This window comes from Rhincodon typus, chromosome 6 (genome assembly GCF_021869965.1).
Source record: "Rhincodon typus isolate 14 chromosome 6, sRhiTyp1.1, whole genome shotgun sequence".
In the NCBI taxonomy this organism is placed as follows: domain Eukaryota; kingdom Metazoa; phylum Chordata; class Chondrichthyes; order Orectolobiformes; family Rhincodontidae; genus Rhincodon; species Rhincodon typus.
In genome coordinates, this window is record NC_063337.1 from 51,271,714 (window position 1) to 51,297,477 (window position 25,764).

At 40.7% G+C, this 25,764-nt stretch overlaps 2 protein-coding genes across 3 annotated transcripts in view; one reads left to right on the plus strand and one right to left on the minus strand.

Moving 5' to 3' along the window:
- The window catches only part of mrpl30 (mitochondrial ribosomal protein L30), a 65,024-nt gene that overhangs the window by 11,546 nt on the left and 27,714 nt on the right, over positions 1-25,764 (minus strand). The gene's annotated exons all lie outside the window — the stretch shown is intronic.
- Positions 14,316-25,764, plus strand: part of LOC125483313 (eukaryotic translation initiation factor 5B-like) — a 29,374-nt gene continuing 17,925 nt past the window's right edge. Inside the window, exon 1 of one of the 2 annotated variants that reach the window (XM_048598008.1) lies at positions 14,316-14,457. In XM_048598008.1, the coding sequence (XP_048453965.1) occupies positions 14,423-14,457 (35 nt within the window). In that variant the 5' untranslated portion in view covers positions 14,316-14,422. The remainder of the gene's footprint in view (positions 14,458-25,764) is intronic. The other variant, XM_048598007.1, reaches the window with a different exon arrangement.

The window sequence follows — 25,764 nt, forward strand, 5'->3', positions numbered from 1 at the left end:
TTAAAATAACAGGTCTCCCATTTAAGACACAGGGATGAAGCCTTTATTAGTCAATACATTGACTACAAGAGCGGGAATGTTATGATTGAACTGTAAAAAGATCCAATGTTAGGGCACAGCTGGTGTAGGATGTTCTGGTCATCACATTATTGGAAGGTCAAGATTGCTTTAGAGAAGTTGCAGAGGCGATTCACCAAAGTGTTGAAAGGGCTGGAACATTTCAGTTACAAAGAGGGACTAGATAAGCTGTGGCTGTTTTCCTTACGCCAGAGGATACAGAGCTCTGTAAAAATATGAGCAGAGATAAGGTAGGTAATAAATTTTCACTTTAGAAGGGACTAACCAGGGACTACAGATTTATGTTAAGGGGAAAGAGGCTTAGAAATAAGTTAAAGGATTTTTTTCAAATCCAGAGGATGATGGGAATTTGGAACTCACTGCCTAAAAAGGCAGTAGAGCTAGGAATCATTTAACAAGTATTTAGATGAATACTTGAAACATGAATAGCATAAGGGTACTGACCTAGTATTGGGAATGGTATTAGAATAGATAGGTGCTCAACGGCTGACCTAGATGCAGTGGACTGAAGGATCTCCTTGCACATTGTTCCATTCTCTGATGGAGAAATAATTTCCCTCAGCAAATGTTAGTTTGTTGAATTCCCTTCCGCAGAGAGCAGTTGGGGCAGATCAGTGCCTATTTTTAAGTGTCAGATAGATTCTTGATAAAGAGACTCAAAAGGTTATGATTGTCAAGCAAGTTGACTTGAGGTCACAAATCAGATCAGCCATGACTTTATCAAATGGTAAAGGAGGTTTGAGGGCCTGGATGCCTAGATCTTCTCCTAATATGTATGCTTGTGTTTAAATAATATTTAATATTAATACAATATTTACTTCTACTGAAGTAGTATTTTAGTTATGAATGGCTGGGCAGCAATACAGGGTGACACCAATAGCACAGGTTCAAATTCCTGCACCAGCTTAGGTTACCGTTGAAGATTCCAACTTTTCAACCTTACTCATTATTTGTGGCATGGTAATCCCTCAGGTTAAATCACCACCAGCTGGGACTATGGCAACTTTATCTTTAGGACTGACAGTACTTTGAAGAAAAACAAACTCAAATTTTATCAAAACTAATCCAGATGTAAATTGGAGACATTGGGAATCATTCCCCATTTTACAAGGATTTTTAAAGTTTCCTTTCACATTGGTGAATGGAAAGATAATAATTGATCATTTATTTTCGTATTCAAGATAGAACAACCAAAGAACAGAAATTGCTGTCTCCAACAATTTGTTTTTGTTTCAAATTTCCAGCATCTACAGTTCTTTGTTTTACTTCTATGTTGAATCCTATGTGCCAGCATGCTTAATGCCTAATAAGGCCAAATAATTTCACATTTCATCAAGTTAAACCAGACAATTTCTTATTTTTAAGAAAAGCACATTCCTAACTGTCGTACCTATTCCAGACTGATTGTTTAGGTTAGTAACCACACCTATTTCCGGAAACGAATGAAGCCTAAGATCAAACATAACTAGCCCAAAATAGCATTAACGAGCAGAATAAATCGTATGATAAGTTTTCCAATAGGCAGCACCAAAAATTACTCGACGACCCCATGACACATGCGGGACTTTACCAATGATGGAAAATTGGGACCATGAACATCAAAAAGGGACAATCCGGCAATACCAGCCTTAAACTGCAAGCTACCGAACCTCTACTCGGCCTCTGACACTGGGAAACACGAAACATGCGAAGTCACGGAGAACTATTTGTAACGGGGAATTTCTTTGGCCGTAGCGAACCAACAACTTTCCAACTGCCAACTCCACGCAGAGGCCCATCCTCTTCCTCCATCCAAAACAGGCCTCAGCATCAAACAGAGAAAGCCCGCCCCACATATCATACTCTCCACATAAACTCACCAACTTCACTCCTCACCCACGACTCTCGACCCTTGTTCCGTCGTTACTTATTCTAATTTATAGCGGCAACACTCTCCCACTGCTTCCGGCCTCAATCAGTCCGTGGGGTTAAAGGTCACTGTCTGCTTCCCTGGCAACGGGCAGAGATCTGGGGCGGGGCCCCTCTTTCTTTCACGTTCTCAATTTATCACTGTACCTCCGTCGGTCTACAGTTTGGTATTTTTATTGCTTACGAATAATCACGTAAATGCCGATAAAACCGAACTCCGCTCTTTCCCCGGTCTATATTAGTCTCCAAGTCTCTGCTGCATAAAAGTCTGTCAAAGTTGCTCTCAAATGGGCGTATTAAAATACAACAATGATGTTTTATTATGTATGACACTTTCAAAACTGTTGTGCTTTTCACACTCCTGCGTAAATTTACTGCTGGCTCTTTGGGGGAGAATAAAAGGGCAGCTGATAAAGTAACATTTCCACAAGGGAAAAAAGCATTTTTGAATTTACTCAAAGTACATATTTATTGAGTTCCTTTGATGTAGTAAAACAACCCAAGATCTTTTCCAAAGACATTTTTAAGCAAAATTTGGCAACGAGCAACACAAGGCCACATTGGGGCATATAGACCAAAAGTTTGATTTTTACCGAATTTTTGAGCACGATGAGGGACGTGAGCTGAAAGGTTTAAGGACGGGCATTCAAGTAATTAAGTCAAAATCAGTGTGGAACCTATGGGGAGCTTCTTAGGAAGTTCAGACCAGAGAACATTTGACATGAAACCGTGCCACATGCTGTCTTGAAGGAAACTGAACCACATTGCGTTTTTAAGTCAAATTTGAATTTATTACATTTTTCCAAGCAGGTGAAGGTTGTGGCACCAATGGGACAGCAATTAAAAACAGATACATAAGATGCTATTGGGCTCCTGTTGCGCAGTGATAGTGTCCCTACCTCTGGGCCAGCAGATCCAGATTCAAATGCCACCTGCGCAAGATACGTATGGAGCCTTGGAAGGCTGGAGAGCTCCAAAGTTGTTGGGTGAGAGAATACATTGACAAGGACCAAGTTGTGAGACCATGCAAAAATTTGCAAACAAACACTTAAAACGGATGCATTGCCAGACTGGGAAATTAATGTAGATCAGCAATCACAAGGGTGATATGCGTGACAGCAGGGTTTTGGATGAACTCACATTCATGTAGGGTAGAAGACGAGGGACTGGTCAAGATAATATTGGAATTGTCAAATCTAGAGATGATAAAGGCATGAATAAGTTTTAGCAGCAGATGAATTGGTCAGGGCTGGAGTTGGGTCATACTACATAAGTGGGAATATCCGAAGCAGATATGGTCAGAACCTCAATTTGGATCAAATATGATATCAATGTTTTAAACAATCTAGTTTGGTGCCAAGACAGATGTCAGGGATGGAATTGTTTGCTAGAGATGACAGGTTGTGGAAGCGGTTGCAGACAAAGATTTCACCCTTCTCAATATTTGATTACAGGAAATTTCTGTTCATCCAGGACTGGGTATTGGATAAGAAGCAGTAACACATTGGAGATGCTGAAGGGGTTGACAGAGTGCATGTAGCTCTCCTTCATGATCCGTGAGGGTTTGTGTGAAACCGAATGGATTGTTGCAGATTTTGCAGCCAGTGGTGAAGCAAGGGTGCTCCACTGACCTAAAAAAAGTCTTGTTGAGAGATCACGGGAAAGAAATCCCTCATTCCCAATTGATTGGGGTATTTTTAATTAGGCTGCATTGATGACAGCAAGCTCTCTGAATAGCCAATCACATTAAACAATACCAACAGTTGACCACAACCTTAAAAACACAAATAATGAAAACATGTTTTTATTTAAAAGAAGAACAAAATAAAGATCAGAACATACAAATCAGGTTCAGATAGAAGGTAAAATATGAATAAATCTTTAAAAAAAAGTTTTAAAAACCTGTTACAATCCAAATGAAGATTTTTAACAACATTTCATAAACAATAAATTCAGTGTGAGTTGTTCAGCAATTGTTGTCACTCAGATTATCGTTCAAAATTTAGTATAATCTCTTTGAGAAAGGCTTAACATTGAGGTTTATGTTATGGACTACAGCAAACAGCTTCAAACATATCAAGAAGATAGCCTAAACCCTAACTTTTATTTAAACGAAAATGTAAGGCGCATTTCAGATATGATTTGATTGGTCAAACTACTCAGCTTTAAGCAAACCTCACTTTATTTTTACACCACAGTTACAAACAAAAAAGAAGCATAACTTACTCTAATGAAAAATTTAACAAAATAATATATATATTTAACTGCTACTCATCAGCTGTTCTAACGTAGCAGCATCTCATAAACTGGCAAAGGCAATTTCAGCACAACAGATTTCCCTCACTATTTCCTTCAGTCCAGGAAAAGGAACACCAACAGAAGAAATCTAGCAGCAGAGAGAGAACTCAAGCATTTTGCAGCTGCAGAGAGAGACAGCCGTATCTAGCAGCTTGAACTCCAACTTCAACAACTCAGTCTGTGTGAACCTGAGTCCACCCACTCATGCTTACTTTGTCTAATATTAAAAAAAAATTTACTTTGCTTTCTGTGGAGCAAACAGCTCATTCCCAGGTTTATAACACCCCTCTTCAAGAGACTCAGGACAGAACAACTCTGTTTTATAGGCACATATGATCACATTTCTAGCAGCAGAAAGAGAATGGAAAAAAGGATGTTCTTATCAAAAATCATTATCAAAAAAAATCATTGATTACTGGCTGTATGATGGAAACAGAGGCACTCCAGGCAATCTAATACAAAGCAGTGAAAGACCTACTCATAATAAATGACATCATGCAATAGGCTGTTAACAGTGGTTGAATTCAAAAGCTATTATTAACTTAAAACAATTATTTATACTAGATTATTTATAAAATTGCACATCCAGTATCAATAAAATGTAGAGTTAATGACTTCTCCCTGATAATCCTCTTAATTTGTGCTAAACCCTGAAGGTGCAGTCAAATTCAGGTGTGATGACACTGATAGTTCAGCAATAAGGAAATCTCTGCAAATTCTGGTTCGTTGTTTTTGGAAGATGTCACTAAGGAAAGTAGGCGAAGAAGCAACAGAGATAGAGGAGATAAATTCCTAAGCGACTTCAATTGCAAGACATTGGAAAGAGAAGATGATACTTTGGCTATGACTGGATTGATAACAATGGACAGTGGTAAGGCAATTGAAGACAACTGGATGATAGTGGAAAGAGACTAAAGTAGAATGGTGTAGTTAACTGTGCCAAAACTGTACACAAGTCAAGACGATAATGAGGGTTAGTTTACCTTTGTCACAGTGCCATAGGATTCGTTTGTGACCTTGATAAGTAACGTGGCATAGGGTAGAGGCTTGATTGAAAGGATTGAAATAAGGACTTGCAGCAAAGATGGACAAGGATTTGGGATGTGAAAGTGAGAACAATTTATCACAAGTAGTGCTTCAATTTCAAACACAAAACTGCATGTAGAAACACAAAAATTCAGGAAATACTTAGCAGATCATATAAAGAGAACCACAGGTAATATTTCAGGTCCATTACCTTGCATCAGAATTCTGATCGGAAATGACAACCATGAATAATGGAGCTAAATCCAGACATAACAAAGACATGAATGAGGGTTTTAAAAGCAGAAGCGCTGAGTCAGGGATGGATCTCAACAATGGTACAGAGATGAAATAGTCACTCTCACCAGTGGCATGGCTATGTGAGTAGCAATTCACCTTGGTATCAAGTGTTTCAGCATCAGACAGTTGCCAAGGAAAGGAATGGAATTAATGGTTAGGATACATCGTTTGTAGCTGGCAATAAAGTCAATGGCTTTGGTTTTCCCAATATTTAACTGGAGGAAATTTCTGGTTGATCTGGTATTTGATGACAGGAAAAGAGTCTGATAATTTAGCAAAAATGGAGGCGTCAGGAGAGCTGGCAGTGAAGTAGAATAGCATGTTATCAATGTGAATGTGAAAAATAATTGTTTTAGGATGGTGACACTGCGGCGCAGAGAACTGAGTCTAGATTTTTGGGAAACATAAATTAACAATTCAAGATTGGGAAAAGTAGTCCTTATAAGTGGTTCTCTATGTCGATGAGAATGGAATCCAGGCTACCCAGCTGAATAACAATAGAAAGGCATAGGAGGAGGCTTGTGTGGACCACAATATAAAAGGCTGCAGGCAGATCAAGAGGCATGAAGACGGAGAGTTTGCCCTTGTCACAATCACAGAAGATGTGAATTGTGACTTTGATGAGAACCATTTTTATGCTTTAAAGGCATGGAAACCTGATTGGAGTTTTCAAATATGGGGTGCCAGGGTAAAAAAAAGGGCAATGATTTGGCAGTCAACGACTGAAGGTAAAGGGAGTTTAGAGATGGCGCACAAAATAAAACAAAGAATGGTGTGTATTGCAAATCTGAAACAAAAACAGAAATTGCTGGAGAAACTCAGCAGGTCTAGCAGCTTCAGTGGAGAGAAAACTGTGTTAACATTTCAAGACATTAATTCTGTTTTTTTCTGTACAGATGCTGCCAGACCTGTTGAGTTTATCCAGAAGTTTCTGTTTTGTTGGAGTTGAATTAGTTGTTTGCAAGGGCAAGTTAGTTTTTTTTTAAGGAGAGGGGTGATGATGGCAGATATTAAGGAGGTCAGGACAGTACCTGAAAAGAGAGAACCATTAAAAATAGTTGTTAACATGGGGATCAGGGAAAAAAGTTGATTATCAGTGGTTTAATGGAAATAGGACAGAGGGAGTAGGAGTTGGAGTGGTTCTACCAGAAGTATAAATCAATGCAATAATTACTGCACAAGTTCACGAGAATTTAAGTGTGTGTGTGTGTTTGGAGAGTGGGTGTAAAGAGATAGAGAGGGCAAAAATGAGCAAGCATTGTAAACATCCAAAAAACAGATTTCTATCTTGCTCTGACAAATCCTGGATATCTCCTACCACCTTGGAAGCCCTAACATCAATTTAAAATCTGGATCCTTAAGTGCAGATCTGATGCAGTTTACTGTTATATGATACGCATGCTCATTTTACTTTGGCGCTTCTAACACCACTGGCCTTGCTAATTTGGGATGTGAACTCTGCTCATTTCTGTCAAAACAAGAACAAAAATTCATAAACCTGACTGCCCCAGTCAAACCGTTGTTTCTGTCTGCTCCTGCCGCACTGAACTCATCTCCTCCTACCTTAAGTCTGTTCTTTCCCTTCTGGTCCTGGAATTCCCCACCTACGTTCGGGAAACTACCCACGCCCTCTACCTTCTCCAAGACTTTCAATTCCCCGGTCCCCAGCATCTCATCTTCACCATGGATATTCAGTCTCTCTATGCCTGTATCCCCAATGAGGAGGGCATAAAAGCCCTCTGTTTCTTCCTCTCTCACAGGCCCAACCTGTTCCCCTCCACCAACATTCTCATCCGCTTGGCGGAACTAGTCCTCACCCTCAACAATTATTCCTTTGACTCCTTCCACTTCCTACAAATTAAGGGGGTGGCTATGGGCACCCGCATGGGTCCGAGCTATGCCTGCGTCTTTGCCAGATTGGTGGAACAGTACCTCTTCTGCAGACACACTGGCACCATCCCTCACCTCTTCCTCCGCTACATTGATGACTGTATTGGTGCTGCCACATGCCCCCACGAGGAGTTTGAATGGTTCATCAACTTCAGCAATACCTTTCACCCCAATCTCTAGTGTCCCCACTGACTTCATCTGCGGGAAGTGCACGCAACTCCAGCTCCTCAGAAACCGCGTTAGGGAACTGGAGCTGGAGCTGGAGCTGGAGCTGGACGAACTTTGGATCATTCGGGAGGCTGAGGGGGTAATTGAGAGGAGTTACAGGGAGGTAGTCATACCTCAGGTACAGGAAAAAGGTAAATGGGTTACAGTCAGGGGACGGAAAGGGAACAGGCAGACAGTGCAGGGATCCCCTGTGGCCGTTCCCCTCAATAACAAGTATACTGTTTTGGATACTGTTGGGGGGGACGACTTACCAGGGGTAAGCCATGGGGTACAGGTCTCTGGCACAGAGTCTGTCCCTGTTGCTCAGAAGGGAAGGGGGGAGAGGAGGAGAGCATTAGTCACTGGGGACTCCATAGTTAGGGGGACAGATAGGAGATTCTGTGGGAACGAGAGAGACTCGCGATTGGTGTGTTGCCTCCCAGGTGCCAGGGTCCGTGATGTCTGGGATCGTGTTTTCAGGATCCTTAAGGGGGAGGGCGAGCAGCCCCAAGTCGTGGTCCACAAAAGCACCAACGACATAGGTAGGAAAAGGGATGGGGATGTAAGGCAGACATTCAAGGAGCTAGGATGGAAGCTTAGAGCTAGAACAAACAGAGTTGTTATCTCTGGTTTGTTACCTGTGCCACGTGCTAGCGAGGCGAGGAATAGGGAGAGAGAGCAGTTGAACATATGGCTACAGGGATGGTGCAGGAGGGAGGGATTCAGATACCTGGATAATTGGGGGTCATTCTGGGGTAGGTGGGACCTCTACAAACGGGATGGTCTACACCTGAACCAGAGGGGTACCAATATCCTGGGGGGACAATTTGCTAATGCTCTTCGGGAGGGTTTAAATTAATTCAGCAGGGGGACGGGAGCCTGAATTGTAGCTCCAGTGTACAGGAGGTTGAGAGCCGTGAGGTCATGAATAAGGTTTCAAGGTCACAGGAGTGTACCGGCAGGCAGGAAGGTGGTTTGAAGTGAGTCTAATTCAACGCCAGGAGCATCCGGAATAAGGTGGGTGAACTTGCAGCATGGGTTGGTACCTGGGACTTCGATGTTGTGGCCATTTCGAAGACATGGATAGAGCAGGGACAGGAATGGTTGTTGCAGGTTCCGGGGTTTAGATGTTTCAGTAAGATCAGGGAAGGTGGTAAAACAGCGGGAGGTGTGGCATTGTTAGTCAAGGACAGTGTTACGGTGGCAGAAAAGACGTTTGATGAGGACTCGTCTACTAAGGTAGTATGGGCTGAGGTTAGAAACAGGAAAGGAGAGGTCACCCTGTTGGGAGTTTTCTATAGGCCTCCGAAAAGTTCCAGAGATGTAGAAGAAAGGATTGCAAAGATGATTCTGGATAGGAGCGAAAGTAACAGGGTAGTTGTTATGGGGGACTTTAACTTTCCAAATATTGACTGGAAACACTATAGTTCGAGTACTTTAGATGGGTCAGTTTTTGTCCAATGTGTGCAGGAGGGTTTCCTGACACAGTATGTAGATAGGCCAACAAGAGGCGAGGCCACATTGGATTTGGTACTGGGTAATGAACCAGGCCAGGTGTTAGATTTGGAGGTAGGTGAGCACTTTGGTGACAGTGACCACAATTCGGTTACGTTTACTTTAGCGATGGAAAGGGATAGGTATATACTGCAGGGCAAGAGTTATAGCTGAGGGAAAGGCAATTATGAGGCGATTAGGCAAGATTTAGGATGCATAGGATGGAGAAGGAAACTGCAGGGGCTGGGCACAATTGAAATGTGGAGCTTGATCAAGGAACAGCTACTGCGTGTCCTTGATAAGTATGTACCTGTCAGCAGGGAGGAAGTGGTCGAGCGAGGGAACCTTGGTTTACTAAAGAAGTTGAATCTCTTGTCAAGAGGAAGAAGGAGGCTTATGTAAAGATGAGGCGTGAAGGCTCAGTTAGGGCACTTGAGAGTTACAAGTTAGCCAGGAAGGACCTAAAGAGAGAGCTAAGGAGAGCCAGGAGGTGACATGAGAAGTCTTTAGCAGGTAGGATCAAGGAAAACCCTAAAACTTTCTATAGGTATGTCAGGAATAAAAGAATGATTAGAGTAAGATTAGGGCCAGTCAAGGACGTGGGAAGTTGTGCGTGGAGTCTGACGAGAAAGGAGAGGCACTAAATGAATATTTTTCGTCAGTATTCACACAGGAAAAAGACAATGTTGTCGAGGAGAATACTGAGATGCAGGCTATTAGACTAGACGGGATTGAGGTTCATAAGGAGGAGGTGTTAGCCATTCTGGAAAGTGTGAAAATAGATAAATCCCCTGGGCCGGATGGGATTTATCCTAGGATTCTCTGGGAAGCTAGGGAGGAGATTGCAGAGCCTTTGGCTTTGATCTTTATGTCGTCATTGTCTACAAGAATAGTGCCAGAAGACTGGAGGATAGCAAATGTTCTCCCCTTGTTCAAGAAGGGGAGTAGAGACAACCCTGGTAATTATAGACCAGTGAGCCTTACTTCGGTTGTGGGTAAAGTGTTGGAAAAGATTATAAGAGATAGGATTTATAATCATCTAGAAAGGAATAATTTGATTAGGGATAGTCAACACGGTTTTGTGAAGGGTAGGTCGTGCCTCAAAAATCTTATTGAGTTCTTTGAGAAGGTGACCAAACAGGTGGATGAGGGTAAAGCGGTTGATGTGGTGTATATGGATTTCAGTAAAGCGTTTGATAAGGTTCCGCACGGTAGGCTATTGCAGAAAATACGGAGGCATGGGATTGAGGGTGATTTAGCGGTTTGAATCAGAAATTGGCTAGCTGTAAGAAGACAGAGGGTGGTGGTTGATGGGAAATGTTCATCCTGGAGTTCAGTTACTAGTGGTGTACCGCAAGGATCTGTTTTGGGGCCACTGCTGTTTGTCATTTTTATAAATGACTTGGATGAGGGCGTAGAAGGATGGGTTAGTAAATTTGCGGATGACACGAAAGTCGGTGGAGTTGTGGATAGTGCGGAAGGATGTTGCAGGTTACAGAGGGACATAGATAAGCTGCAGAGCTGGGCTGAGAGGTGGCAAATGGAGTTTAATGCGGAAAAGTGTGAGGTGATTCATTTTGGAAGGAGTAACAGGAATACAGAGTACTGGGCTAATGGTAAGATTCTTGGTAGTGTGGATGAACAGAGAGATCTCGGTGTCCATGTGCATCGATCCCTGAAAGTTGCCACTCAGGTTGATAGGGTTAATAAGAAGGCGTACGGTGTGTTAGGTTTTATTGGTAGAGGGATTGAGTTTCGGAGCCATGAGGTCATGTTGCAGCTGTACAAAACTCTGGGGCGGCCGCACTTGGAGTATTGTGTACAGTTCTGGTCGCCGCATTATAGGAGGAATGTGGAAGCATTGGAAAGGGTGCAGAGGAGATTTACCAGGATGTTGCCTGGTTATGGAGGGAAGGTCTTATGAGGAAAGGCTGAGGGACTTGATGCTGTTATTGTTGGAAAGAAGAAGGTTAAGAGGTGACTTAATAGAGATATACAAGATGATCAGAGGATTAGATAGGGTGGACAGCGAGAGCCTTTTTCCTCAGATGGTGATGGCTAGCACGAGGGGACATAGCTTTAAATTGAGAGGTGATAGATATAGGACAGATGTCAGAGATAGGTTCTTTACTCAGAGAGTAGTAAGGGCGTGGAATGCCCTGCCTGCAAAAGTAGTAGACTTGCCAACTTTAAGGGCATTTAAATGGTCATTGGATAAACATATGAATGATAACGGAATAGTGTAGGTTAGATGGGCTTCAGATTGGTTTCACAGGTCGGCGCAACATCGAGGGCCAAAGGGCCTGTATTGCGCTGTAATGTTCTATGTTCTATGTTCTAATCTCAAATTCACCTGGACCAACTCTGACACCTCCCTCCACTTCCTGGACCTCTGCGTCTCCATCTCTGGCAACCGACTTCCATTTCAAACCCACCGACTCCCACAGCTATCTTGACCACACCTCCTCTCACCTATCCTCTTGCAAAAATGTGATCCCATACTCCCAATACCTCCGCCTCTGTCGCATCTGTCCCGGGATGAAGCGTTCCACTCCCGGACATCCCAGATGCCATCCTTCTTCAAGGACCATAATTTCCCGTCTCCTGTGATTCAGAATGCCCTCAACCACATCTCCTCATTTCCCGCACTTCTGCCCTCAAATCCCCTTCCCCTAACGACAACAAGAATAAAGTCCCCCGGTCCTCACATACTAACCCACCAATCTCCAATACCAATGCATCATCCTCCGCCGTTTTTGCCACCTGTGATTTCACCCCACCACCAAAAAGATATTTCCTTCCCCATCTCTATCTGCTTTCTGTAGGGACTGCTCACTCCCTCGTCAGCTGCACATGCCCCACCAATTTTCCCACCACATCTGGCATCCTGCCCTGCAACCGCAGGAGGTGCTACATCTGCCCCTACACATTCCCTCTCAGCTGCATCCAAGGCTCCAAACAATATTCCATATCCAGCAGAGATTTACCTGTACATCTTCTAACCTGATCTACTGTATCAGTTGCTCCCAATGTGGTCTTCCCTATATCAGGGAGACCAAGCACTGATTCAGGGACCGATTTGCAGAGCATCTACGTCGGTATGCTCCAATCAATGCCACCTTCCGGTAGCTAGCCATTTCAACTCCCCATCCTACTCCCTTGGCGACATATCCATCCTGGGCCTCCTCCACTGTTAAAATGAGGCCACACGTAAACTGGAAGAGCAACGCCTTACATTCCGCCTTGGGAGCTTACAGCCCAATGGCCTCAACATAGAGTTCACCAGCTTCAAAATCTCCCCACCACCAGCCTCGTCCCATGTCCAGCCCTACCTCTCATCCCCACCTCTTTGACCTGATACACCTGTCCATCTTCCTTCTCATCCATTCACTCCATCCTTCCCACTGACCAATCTCTACAATTCCCTACCTGCATCCACCTATCATCATCCCTCCTCCTTCCTCCAGCCCAACCTCGCCCGTTTATTTCTGAGCTCCCTTCCCCTCCCCAGTCCGGCTGAAGGGTCCAGACTCGAAACATTGACTTTCCTGCTCCTCTGATACTGCCTGACGTGCTGTGCTCCTTCAGCTCCACATTTTATCGATTCTATTTGACCCAAATGGTGGTAAACAAGAGAAAAACTCTGCCCCTGCTTCTCCAATTATGCAATTTTATAGTTTCAAGAATTATACTTTTCTGTTGATACAAAGATGCTACCCAAAACAATCACTAAACAATGCTCATAGGAGAAGCCAAGGGAACAGGGTGATAGTTCAAAAGATCTCCAACAGTTTATGTTTTGAGTGTAATGAAACACATATCTCACTCAGTGCAACAACAGCAACATTCAATAAACTTAACTGCATCTAGTGTTGAGCAATTTTTGAATATCATCTATGCCATTGCACTCAACATCCTTCCCAAGTATATAAGGTGACAGTTCTGAAGAAATGAATGCTCATATGACATTGAGCTCCACTCATTGTGATGTAACATAAAGACAAAGTGTTGACAAGTTCTGCTCTGGCTTTTGGAAGGAGCAAATGCACTTGTACAAACTCCTTATGGTCCTAGTAATTATGCCTGATCGAATATATTTGCACTCATTGTTATAATGCAGTAAACCTTGTTATCTAAGAACAGTCCCTCTTCTGTAGATAGTCCATGGTGATGGATCCTCCTACCAATAATCACTAGATAGGTAGAGAGAAGAAAGGGACACTGTTTGTAGCAGACTGCCTCAAACAATCTTGACTCAGCACCGCATACTATAGAGGTGGTAGTTACTACAAGGAAAGGAATAATCGTCTAAGAAAATAACACACATTCCATCGTTCAAACCTTGTGGCAATAACACATGCGATTTTAAAATTGTATGGAAAGCCTTCCAGTCCTACTACGAGTGAGAACAGAACAACGATAACACGAGAAAACCATCACCTATAAGTTTTCCTCCAAGTCACAAACTATCTTTACTTTGGCCTGTACTCCTTCACCATTCTGGAACTTCTTATGGCACCCTCATTACTAAGACTGAACGTAAGGTCTCAGTCACCAATAAATGGACAATAAATGTCGCCTTGTTTGAATCATGTAATATCGTGAGAAACAAAAATTGCAATCCACCAGTTTCCAGTACTAAATAATGATATGATAGTCACAATTTAAATAAAGGAAAAGGTAAATACATTACAACAAATACGCTTCTAACCATGGTTAGAAGAAGTAAACTATAAATTGCAACAGAATTTAATAAATTAGAATAGCATATTGATATTTTTAAATTATAATGTTTACCTGATGTTAAAGGAGAGCTTTTGAGATGCAGATTTGCGACTGTAATAGGAAGCAAATATTTGATAAAATGTAATATTTTTCCTTCACAGTTTTGGCATTTGTACTTATCATAAACCGTTGGAAGGAAAAATAGTCGCCAAATTCCCCTTCTTAAAATAATAATCATAAAAAGCAAGATTGAATCTTGATGCTCTCCTAAAAGTCCTTTTGCAGTATTGATCCCAGCTCTTTTGCATCATTTACTTCTTTGCACTTTCTACTTCCGCCTTGAATGATTGACAGGCGGGCCGATGGGCTGAAACCACAGCCAATCAGAGATCACATCAGGGAACGGGTCAGCCGTGGTAGCACATGCGCAGATTCACGCGACTGCCATATGTCTGAAAGAGATTTTAAAAAGTGACAGTGAGGTAACAGTGTACAAAACATGGGGAAAAAACAGAAAAACAAGAGTGAAGATAAGTGAGTGTTGAGCTGTTTACCTTTCTGTTTATTCGTTACTGAAGAGGCTGGTTGCCGTGAGCGATGGAAGGAATTGAGGGAGTATGTTGCTTGACTAGGCCGCTGGACGGATCTGCTCCTACTGCTCGAGTGCGGAGGAGCCCGGGTCCCTACCGCTAACATGACGCAAGAGGGGCAGGCCGGCAGGCTACTGACTGGGGTTAACGTTAGTTTGTTTTGTAGAAATGGTAGACTTCGAGGCTGTCTTCACCCCCTTCCTCTATGATCCTCCTTTACGTTTTTAAGGAACGTGATAAACCATAGGCTTAGAATTTGTTTCTACGTATGATTTTTATCCAATAATTTTAGGGTCATGTTAAAAATGGACATAACATACGTCGCAGTTTTCTTTTCCTAAACATTATGGGCCATATCTAGAAGATGTTACTCTGATGCAGACTTTATATTGGTTTGACTCATTATGGATTTTTAGGTATGTTAACATTCCTGTTGAAGTGGCAAAGACACGCTAGATGAACATAATATCAGTACAATAATTTCTAGACTGAAGATTAATGTGGAATATAATTTAGGCCTTTATTATGATATCAGTTGCAAATCTTTGTCAGAAGATGGCTGCTTATGTTGCCTTGGCCTTAGCTATTTGTTATCTTCTACTCTGTGAGCCTGGACTATATGGTGTATATTAATTTGTATATACTGTGTATAATAATCATAATTATGAGTAAATATTTGCAATCAACCTGTGCAGATTTGTTATGACACACTTCTGGAACCAGGCCTTCTGGCTCAGAAGTTGGGATACCATTGCTGTGCCACTAAAGCCCTTCCACAATCCTGTTTACAATCAAAAATAGAATTCCAAGCATATGTGAGAATACTTGGTGAGCCCTTTGCCAACTTATTAGTGTTGAAGTATCTGAATAGAGTAGTTCTATCATCTAAATATCTAGTTAGATTTGCCTTATTTCCAAATGTTGCCCACATTTGTGTTCAACTTGTCCATTGAAAAGGATACAAAACATTTTCAGATACTGTTTGAATAAACTTAGCTGTTAGCTTGTAAAGCTTTGAAAATTAGTTTACTTGTATAATTAACTGCCTGTTCATTGATTGTACCTGTATTCTCTAATTCAATGAAAAGTGTTCCCCATATGTCAATAAATAGAAATAAGTTCACCCTTGGGCTGGAATGACCCTGCACATCTTGTGACCACCATGCACTTGGGTGTATTTTCTTGCATCTTATCAGGCATTCAATCCCATGATGAATAATACAAAAGTATTCACGCACGAGTTTATAAAATTCAGTGCTTGCTAGAAAATTTGAATGATCAGAAAGGAGGCAACGGACTAGTGGTATTAGCGGTAGACTGTTAATAATTTGGGGTTCAAATCCCACCATGGCAAATGGTGGAATTTGAATGCATTTAAAATCCTGGAGTTAACAGACTTATGATCACCGTGAAACTGGTGTCGTTTGTCAGAAAAACCCATCTGGTTCACTAATGTTCTTCAGGGAAGGAAATCTCCCAGTCTTACCTGGTCTGGCCTATGTGTGATTCCAGATTCTCAGCAATAGGGTTAACTCAACTGTCCTCTGGGCAATTAGGGAGGGCAATAAATGTTAGTGTAGCCAGCAATGCCCTCCTATGAAGGGATTTTTTTAAAAAAGTATTATTTAATAGTAGCCATCATATTACATTTATCAGCAGGGTCTACAGCATATTTCAGCTTTTATAAATTATAAAATTTGGCAACTGGAATTTGCTAATTGATTTATTACTGAAAATTATGAAACAAGTTGTCACCATTAATCATTAGTGACGGACACTAAATGCAGAAGGAGAGAGATTGATGAAGATTGATGTATGGTTGTTTGTGGGAGAAGGAACGATTGTGAGAAGAAGGGATCTTGAGAGAGATTACGTATTGGTGTGTATAGATCAAGAAACATGAAGTGAGAGAGGAAGGGGTGCATGAATGAATAATCTAGATTTCAAGAAATGAAAAATATCAAATGTGCTAAGTTTTGAACACAAGCAAAATGCTGCAGATGCTGGAAATTGGAAATAAATAATAAAATGCTGCAAATGCACATTCGGTCTCATAGAATTTGTGGAAGGTAATAGTTAACATTTCATCAGACCTGACTCGGAGTTAGAATCATCATAGCTTTCAAGGAGAAATATGGGCGGGGGGAGGTTTTAAGACAAAAACAAGAGGGAAGCTCATTAATTGGAGAAACTGTCAATCTCCACAGAAGTGGTTCCCACTATATTATTGGAACTTAGGCCTGTCAATTGCCCAGATCCTGATGAACTTCAACCTATGGTCCTAAAAGAAGCGGCTAATGATATAGGTGATGCATCAGTTTTAATTTCTCAAAACTTTGTTGATTCAGTGACAAATGAAATTCAATGCAGAGAAGTTAAAATGATGAGTTTCGATAGGATGAACATGCACAGTTCTTTTATGTTGTTTGTCAAAGATTTAGGAGGCTGCAGGAGCACACGGACATGGGTGTATATGTGCATAGCATATTCAAAATGGCAGGAGAGAGCAGTTGTTGAAGCAAACAGTACCCTGGACTTTATTAATGGGGCTCGAGTAAAGAGATTTGGCTTAACTTTTGAAAGGCATTTGTTAGACTCCAGCCATAATATCATGTACGGTTCTGGGTGCCATTCTGTTGTCATCAGCAACTGCTTGCTAACAAGTATGATTGTCCACCTAGGAACTTCTGTGCTACTGGTCAGCCACACTGTAGGAGTGATGTGAACGTTTTAGAGAGAGTGCGGAAGAGATTTACAAGAATCGCTTCAGTTAAGGTGATAGATTGGAGAGGTTGGAACCGATTCTCATGAAGAGAAGGTGGCTAAAATGAGGTCGAATAGAAGTTCTTAAAATCATGAGACTGCATAGAGTAGCTAGGGAGAAACTCTTCGCAATCTTACAACGATCAAGAATGAGATGGTACAGATTTCGAGTGATTTGCAAAAGAAATAAACGTGATTTGAGAAAAGAACTTCCTCACACAACTATTGAGTCAGGTCTGGAATAAACTGCCTAGAAGTGAGATGGAAGCAAGTTTAATTGAGGCATTCAATGGCATTAGATGATTCTTTCTGTTTAAATAATGTGCAAGAGTATGGGAAGCAGGCAGGAGAATGGCACTAAGTTATAATTCCCATTTGGAAAGCTGCTGAAGACGGGAGGGGTTGAATGGCCTCCTGCTGCACCTGTAACACTTCAGTGACTCTGAAGAGAAAAATAAAATGGGTTGCAGCAACAAGCTGTCCTCTGGGACAAGGAGGCAGAGATAGAAATGTCTTTCTTTCTAGAAAGATAGAACCATTTAGAAGACTAATGGGTAGGTAAGTGTCTTTCAGAGAGATAAGCATGTCCAATGGAGAGAAAAGGCGTGTATCAGCCTTGATTTACCACTGCAGTTTAGCAATTTTAAAAAAAAAAAGACAGTGCAGAAGAAAAGTCCTGTATGGCGAAAAGTTAGGTGACAGGAGAATGTGGGCAGCACGATGGCTCAGTATTTAGCACTGCTGCCTCACAGCACCGGGGACCTGAGTTCAATTCCACCCTCGGGCCACTATCTGTGTGGAGTTTGCGCATTCTCCCCGTGTCTGCTTGGGTTTTCTCTGGGTGCTCCAGTTTCCTCCCACAGTCCAAAAATGTGCAGGCTAGGTGGATTGGCCATGCTAAATTGCCCGTGGTGTTCGGGGAGGGGGGAATGGGTCTGGGTGGGTTGCTCTGAGGGTTGGTGTGGATTTTTTGGGCCAAAGGGCCTGTTTCCACACTATAGGAATTCTGTGATGATGATCTATGAATATCTTACAAGGCCATTGAATGCACAATTTAAGTGAACACCTGGTGAGGAATAAATCAGTTATGTTAACAGCTTAATGGTCTCCTGAAGAAATCTGACCCAGAGATGATGGTGTAGAGTGAATGCAGAAGTTTGCTGGTAAGAAGCCAAGTATAGCCATGCTTACTGAACAGAAGCTTTTAAAGTGGAAAGAGAGTAACTCAGACTTTTAAGGTGAGGATAAGAAGATTGAATCTTCCTAATATGTACTAAAAACATTTCAAATAGTTCTTGTATAAAGGTAAAGTCACCATTGTCTTACCAAACTGCAGGGCGACTGTCTCATTGGAGAAACACAGCTGGTGGTATTTTAACCTGAGGGTCACCATGCCTCAGACAAGTGGAGAGGTTGAGAAGGAGAGTCCTTCATGGTAACCTCAGCCAGCGTAAGAGTTGAACCCATGCTGTTAGCTTCACTCTGCATTGCAAATCTGCTGTCCAGCCAACTGAGTTAAACTGATCCCAAAGGCTAAGTTAGAAGAAGGATTTGTGTAATAACACGAACAAAAATATGATCTTTTTTGTTAAAAGTAGATTGGCAGCCTCTTTTTAATATATTCACTTACTGACCACAGAAATAAACCAATTGCCAAAATTAAATTTCTAGTCTATCAAACCAGATTTCAAGTTGGAATTTAACTTGTCCAGTAATATCATCAGCTGGGATGATAGCATTGACCGAGTTTCAAGTTTGTTTTTGCCAGCTGGAGTTAACAGAATATTATTGTTGAACTTTCTGTTGTATCTCATTTTTATGATGTTTGGTCAGCTGTTATTTGTTCTGGTATTGATGGTTTGCAAATTCTTTGCTCTTTAGTTTTTCTCAAATTTTATCCAATTTTGGCCTTGCATCCACTAAAATAGCACAACTTAATGGGTGTATATTTGTCACATTGTATTATTTCTAATCTCCAATTTTGTTTGATATGTACCCTTACTAAGTACAGTAATATTTTTTGTGATTGAATGAATCAATGAAAGAACACTGATTAAAGCTTCAGTCTCTGATCTTAACCAATCAGTATCTTTTTTTGATGTGTTTAGGAAATAGCTTCAGTGTCCAAAAGAATTATGGGAGAGATTTCTGTTGCTGTACTCTGTTTTCTAAAAATATTTTTACTGCAAACTTTTCAGATTTTCAATGGTAATCTGTTGAATGTGGCAATTAGAAACTGAGTTTTCAGTCAAAGTGCAGTTGTGGCATACATCTGGATCGAAAAGTTACTGTGTTCAAGTTCCCACAAACTTGAGCACAAACCTTAGCTGAGCCTTCAGTGCAGAACTGGGAGCTCGCTGCACTTTTGGAACTGACAAATTTGGGAAGAGATGTTAACCCGGTATTTCTTATGTCCTCTCACAAGGATGTAAAATAATAACAATATTTTGAAGACAAGCAGGAAAGATCACTTCCTATCTTGACCAGCAATTATCCTTCATTAATGGGATTTATAACAGATTATCTGACTACTGTTTGTGTGTAGTAAGATTCCACAAACTTTCTCATTTCATAACAGCACAACAGTGAGATTACCTTGCATATAGAGACTGCAGAAACCTCATCATAGCACACTACAAAGCAATTGCCTGGGAAATGACATTTTTCGGCAGAGCCATTCCTCTGTGCCTGGAATCCTCTGAACTTGTCCATCTTAAATTAGAGATTTGAGGGTTCCGACAAAATTAGGTTAAATAGTTACACAAGAAAAATTAGCCTATTAAATACACCAACGAATTGTTGAGTAACTGTTTAGCAAACTTAGCTCACTACCATGCATAACTCACCCCCCACCCCAAACTACACCTCTCAAAGATCCTTGAAGCCCCCAAGACTTTGATCCAACACCCCCAGGGTGCAACATACCTTCCCCTTTCCATACATGACCTTCCAGTCCCTATCAACCTCAGACCCAACCTCTGATGCCATCTCCATACCCTACTGCAAGATCTGAATGTCCCCTCCCCCTGCCCAGGACCAACCCCTGCAAGCTACCCACATGGCATCAATGTACTTGGTATCCTAATTCCTCCCCTACCCATCTGACACCTTACTGTCCCAGCTCAGTAACTTCACGTTTGACTTATGTACTTAGATTTTGATGTGGCTGTATGGAGCTTTTAATTTCAAAATATGACAGCTGACTGCACTGTATAAAGGGCATGTCTGGCCTTCCTTGTACAGTTCTGCACTGCAAAAAAAAACCTGTAACAATGGATGTATGACTCTACATTTCTGAAGGAGCGCAATCTGTTCTCAAATGCAGAGCTCCTTTCTTTTGCTTAATAAAAGGGCTGAGTGGAAATCTACATGAAACTACCAATCCTTGGAAAATCCAGCCTATGGTTTATTTGCTGTAAAGCTCCTGAATCAAGGAAAGCGGGAGGGAGATAAATCATAGTACTATACATGCAGTTTTCATCTTCAGTCATTGGATAGCATACAGGAGCGGAATCTCCTGATATTTCTGTTCTGTACTTAGAGGTGTTGAAACCAATTCTGGTGTTCTTGCTAACAGTCTAATTGAGACCAACAAACACTATATAAATGGATCAGGTCTAGAGCCATTCTAACTTGCATTTTTAACATTTTGGCTGAAGCAGTTAACGGACCAGCATAGCATTGCAAGCCTTTGCTGCCTTAATATTATCATTTTATAAAAGGAAACACTTGGCAATTCTTGCACAAAATACAGTCTGATTTTTTTGGAAGCAGATTTTTAAGAGCTTGACATGGTCTTATTCACCTTTTTAGGTGCAAACGTGAATTGCTTTTGGCTACATTAGAAAGTAGAATAAGCAGACTGAGTTGGAGAAGAGTGGAGAATTGTTTTGAGTATGCATTTGTCCTTATTGTGACAAATTCCTTTGGCTATTTGTTTATAGGAAGACTGGAGTGGAAGTAACATGCTCCTCTTGGCAGGAGTGAAAAATATGCAAGTTAACTTGTGCTTTTATTTTGCAGTTTGTTACTATGTATTACTGGGCGGCACAGTGGCCCAATGGTTAGCATTGCTGCCTCTCAGTGCCAGGAACCCAGGTTTGATTCTGGCCTTGGGTGAGTATCTGTTTGCACATCCTCCCCATGTCTGTATGGGTTTCCTCCGGAAGCTCTGGTTTTCTCCCACAGTCCAAAGAGGTGGAGTGATCGTACTAAGTTGCCTATAGTGTCCAAGGCTGTGCAGGCTACGGGGATTAGTCATGGGAAATACAGGGTTATAGGGATAGTGTAGGGGGTGTGGTCACTGTGGACTTGATGGGCTGAATGGCCTGCTTCCACATTGTAGGTATTGATTCTGTGATTCTATGATTTATTGATTTTACAGAGTAGTGCAATAATCAGAAGCTTTGGTTTTCATTTTGGTTACAAAATTATATCTTTTATTGAGATTACATGGTGAATGAAGTGGTGAATTCATAATGCTCCTTGTAAAAGGAAATATTTCATCTTTATTAAAGATACATTCTCACTTTCCTGCTGACCCCATTTTACAGGATAGATGAGACTTGCTGTTGGAAAATGTATTAAGAAGGCCTTTGAAGGCACAGAGAAAAACGTGAAGGTGAAATGGCTTTAGCGGTGAATTGTAGAGAGATGTGACAAAAATAATGGCTTCACGGTGGAGTGAAAGAAGTGGCTATCAGAAGAGACATTAGTGTCAGAGAAGCCCATGATACATCATGTGGCAGTATCTAATTGGAGAGAATTGCTCAGGAGGTCGAGCAAGTATGTGGAAGAATTTGACAATAACATCTTGAAATTCGTTCAATGGGGGCAGAGAATCAATTGCACCAACTTGCATTTGTATTGTGCCTCTGTAGATGTGCACAATTGACTGTGTAAATATCCCAAGATCGAAACTGACAGAGCTCATCAAAAATGTGGACCATGAAGCTTTAATAAATTGGTTTGATGGAGTCATTGGTCTGAAGTGTGAACATTAGAAAAATTAATCGTTGAAATGATGTGTGTGTGTGTGTGAATTAGAAGATTTTTCTCCCCTAGTGATCAACTGACCGTTTTGAGATGTTGAGTAAAAAAGATTGTCGCTGAGGGACCAAATCGAGAGTTTTAGTAGGTGTTAATTTGGATGCTGAGGTTGCACAACTTGCATACTTTTACTTAAAAACAAAGTGCCCTTCACAATATGACATCCATTTTAAAGTATTTGAGTGCACCAGAAAGTTTGTTCTTATTGAGACCTGTGGAATATTTGAAAGTGTTGAATTATTAGTGAAATCCAAAGTGCCTGCAAAGCATGATTATAAAACATTCTCTTTATTACACCTTTAAAATTATTAAGATAACTCCGATGAATCTAGTGGGTACAGAAAGTTGTGTAAAACTCAATTTATATTAAAATTATTAAGCCTGTTTGTACCCACTTAAAATTACAATTTTTGACCAATTTATTAAGCAATTCATCAAAATCCTTAATAGATTTTGTCATGAATATACAATAAAGTTATGAAGTTGTTTTATGTACTGTAAAGACATTTATTCAAGTACAGTACTTAGCACATGAAATAAGATTTCCAAAGCAAAATTTAATTTACTGTTACTAAAGCACGATGCAACAGACAAGACAGTGGTACTTTAACTTTTGTGTGAAGAATTTACTCATAAGAAATGATTTATTGCATGACATATGTAATGACCAGACCCTGGATAAGGTCCGTAATTCACTTGTAGGTACAGATGGGATGCCTCCAGGTGAGGAGGGATGAACTGACTTCCTGTTTTTATTCATTCACCCCCTCAGTGAGTTGCAACTAGATTAAGTTGACAGGATCTCTTCACTTGTGGATAGCTTTCTCCCAGGCAAAAATGAATGTATGTTTTCAAAGGAGCCAATTTACCTAGGCTTCCCTTAATTAACAAAATTTATTAACTACTACATGCAGAAAGAATTAGTAATGCATCATATACATATTCATAGATTAGAAATAAAATAAGTCCAAAAATATGAAAGTATTTTAAAAAACAATTCGTATCCATCTCTGAATCGCTCACAATTTAGGGGAGGCAACAGCCTAGTGGTATTATCATTGGACTGTTAATCCAGAGACCCAGGTAACGTTCCTGGGACCTGGGTTTGAATTCTGCCACGGCAGATGGTATCTGAATTCAATAAAATATCTGGAATTAAGAATCTGATGATGACACTGAACACATTGTAGATTGTTGGGAAAAACCCATCTGCTTCACTAATGTCCTTCAGGGAGGAAACTGCCATCCTTACCTGGTCTGGCTTACATGTGACTCCCAACCTACAGCAATGTTGTTGACCCTGAACTGTTGTCTGGGCAATTAGGGATGGGCAATAAATGCTGCTTGGTCAGTGACGCCCTCATCTCGTGAATGAATAAAACTGAAAGGGAATAGTTGAATGTTGTGGCCATTGCAGTGGCGATGAATGATGGCTCTGTCATTAGCAATGAGGAGACAATTTGAGATTCTTGGTCTTGTTGGCTGATTCAAATTACTTCTGTCCTTTTTTTTTAGCTGGTTTGCAGCACTTGGAATGGGGGAAGAGAGTCTTCCATTTCTCAACATGGGTAATGAGGGATGTTTTTTCAACTCTGACCTTGAGAGCATATGAATGCTGAAGCCCAGAGTGGTAGATATGCAGTAGAACTGAAACTGCTTTTTTAACTTGTTGCAAGAAAAAAGTAATAAATTTGGAGTACAGTCTCCAGGAGAAGGTGTGCTGTTGAGTAGTAGATCATCAGCCTCATTATCTCTGTAGTCATAAGAGGTGTAGTGCAGTTTGTTTGCAGACATTTTTAGGTGAGGTATCCCTTTGATTCTATAAAACAATTTTTTAACCCCTGCAGCTATTATCTCTAGCAGTCCTCTTTTTAAAAAAAAAACACATTTTGAAATTGAGGGTGATCATGATACAAAAGATAAAACTTATGAAGTGTTCCCTGTTTCCCATTGACATCAATAATTTTAACCAAAATGCCTCATTGCAACTTCTGGCCATCAACAATTTCTGAGAGAATCGATTGTGAGTTTGCATCTCGTATGGAAGAAAAAATGCCTCAGTCACAAAGTCTATTTAGCAGCACTGGTATAGCTCTGTGTTTTCAAGACAATGTTATCATTTGTCATCAAGTTTGTCTAAATTGTGAACTTTCTGCTTTTGCCTTACGATTTGTCAGTTTGGCTAAATAGCAAGATGTATTCCAAGGAAACACGTACCTTGTTTACGGAGCACTAATGTCCTTTAAATGTAGGAATCATCATTCATAGGCAAAGAGAGTTTGATTCTTTTTAAAAATTTCACAACTCATCATTCAGATTTAGAGCAGACCTCTTGCCATTTGTCATTGTAAGAAATTGAAATGGCTAATTGTTGTGGAGCTGGCAATTAATAATTTTGATTTAGTTTCTGTCTGGTTGATTTTTAAAGAAAAAAGTCTGCCAAATGGAGTTTATTTACTTTTTGAGTAGTTCTACTGTTTTTCTTCACTTTCTAAGCCAACAGGATTGCTTTTCAGTGCAGCATTCATGTTTATAAATGTGAAAAATCTGTTAAATATCGAGACCATGCATGAAGGCAACTTGGAATTAGCTCTTGAGGTGGAAGTGAGGAAAAATGGATCAGGGCTCTAAGACCAATTGATTATGCTTCTTTGTGTCCCAAGTATATTCTGGTATCCGTTTCATCAGATGCTGATCAAAATATAGATAGTAATATTTAAATATAATGCAAAGTATGATAGTGTCATTGTTACATTTTTCAGCATTACTTCTGTGTGTACATTGAATGTTAATCATGCCTAGAATTATAAATCATTCCTATTGTACAAATCTTGCTAGAAAGCATAGGATCGTGCAACTGAGGAAATCTAGCAATGTGGACATAATTATCAGAAAGTAAAGAGGGATAAGGATTAGAAGTGGTCCAAACTTATCTACATCTCAGTATTTTATTACAAGGCTGCAACTAGAAGATGGAGTATAATTAGAATGATTGGATGTGGATGTGGTTTTAGCTACCCAATTGTAGAAAGGATATTAAAGTTATCGAGAGACACATGTTGCTTTGGGAGGATTCTAGGTTTAACAAGTTGTTTTGAGGAAAGATTTATGATGCCAGGACAATTTTCATTGGCATAAGTGGAGATTTAAGTGGAGGTTTTTAAATTGAGGGACTTTTGAAGGAGTGAATAACAAAAATTGTTTTGGAGAATCAGTACTGACTTCATTGATTTTAAAATAGTGAGGGTAGAGGTTAAGAAAAAAAATTTGAATTAATAGGTTGTTAAAGCACGAATGCATTGCCAAAGGAGATATTGATGTGGAGACCACTCCTAAATTTAGAGGAAAATTTAAATGACTATTTTAAAGCAGAAAAAGATTGATGTCTGTAGCGAGTGCAGGACAGCAGAATTAATTTGGGTTGATCTAGTAAAGAATC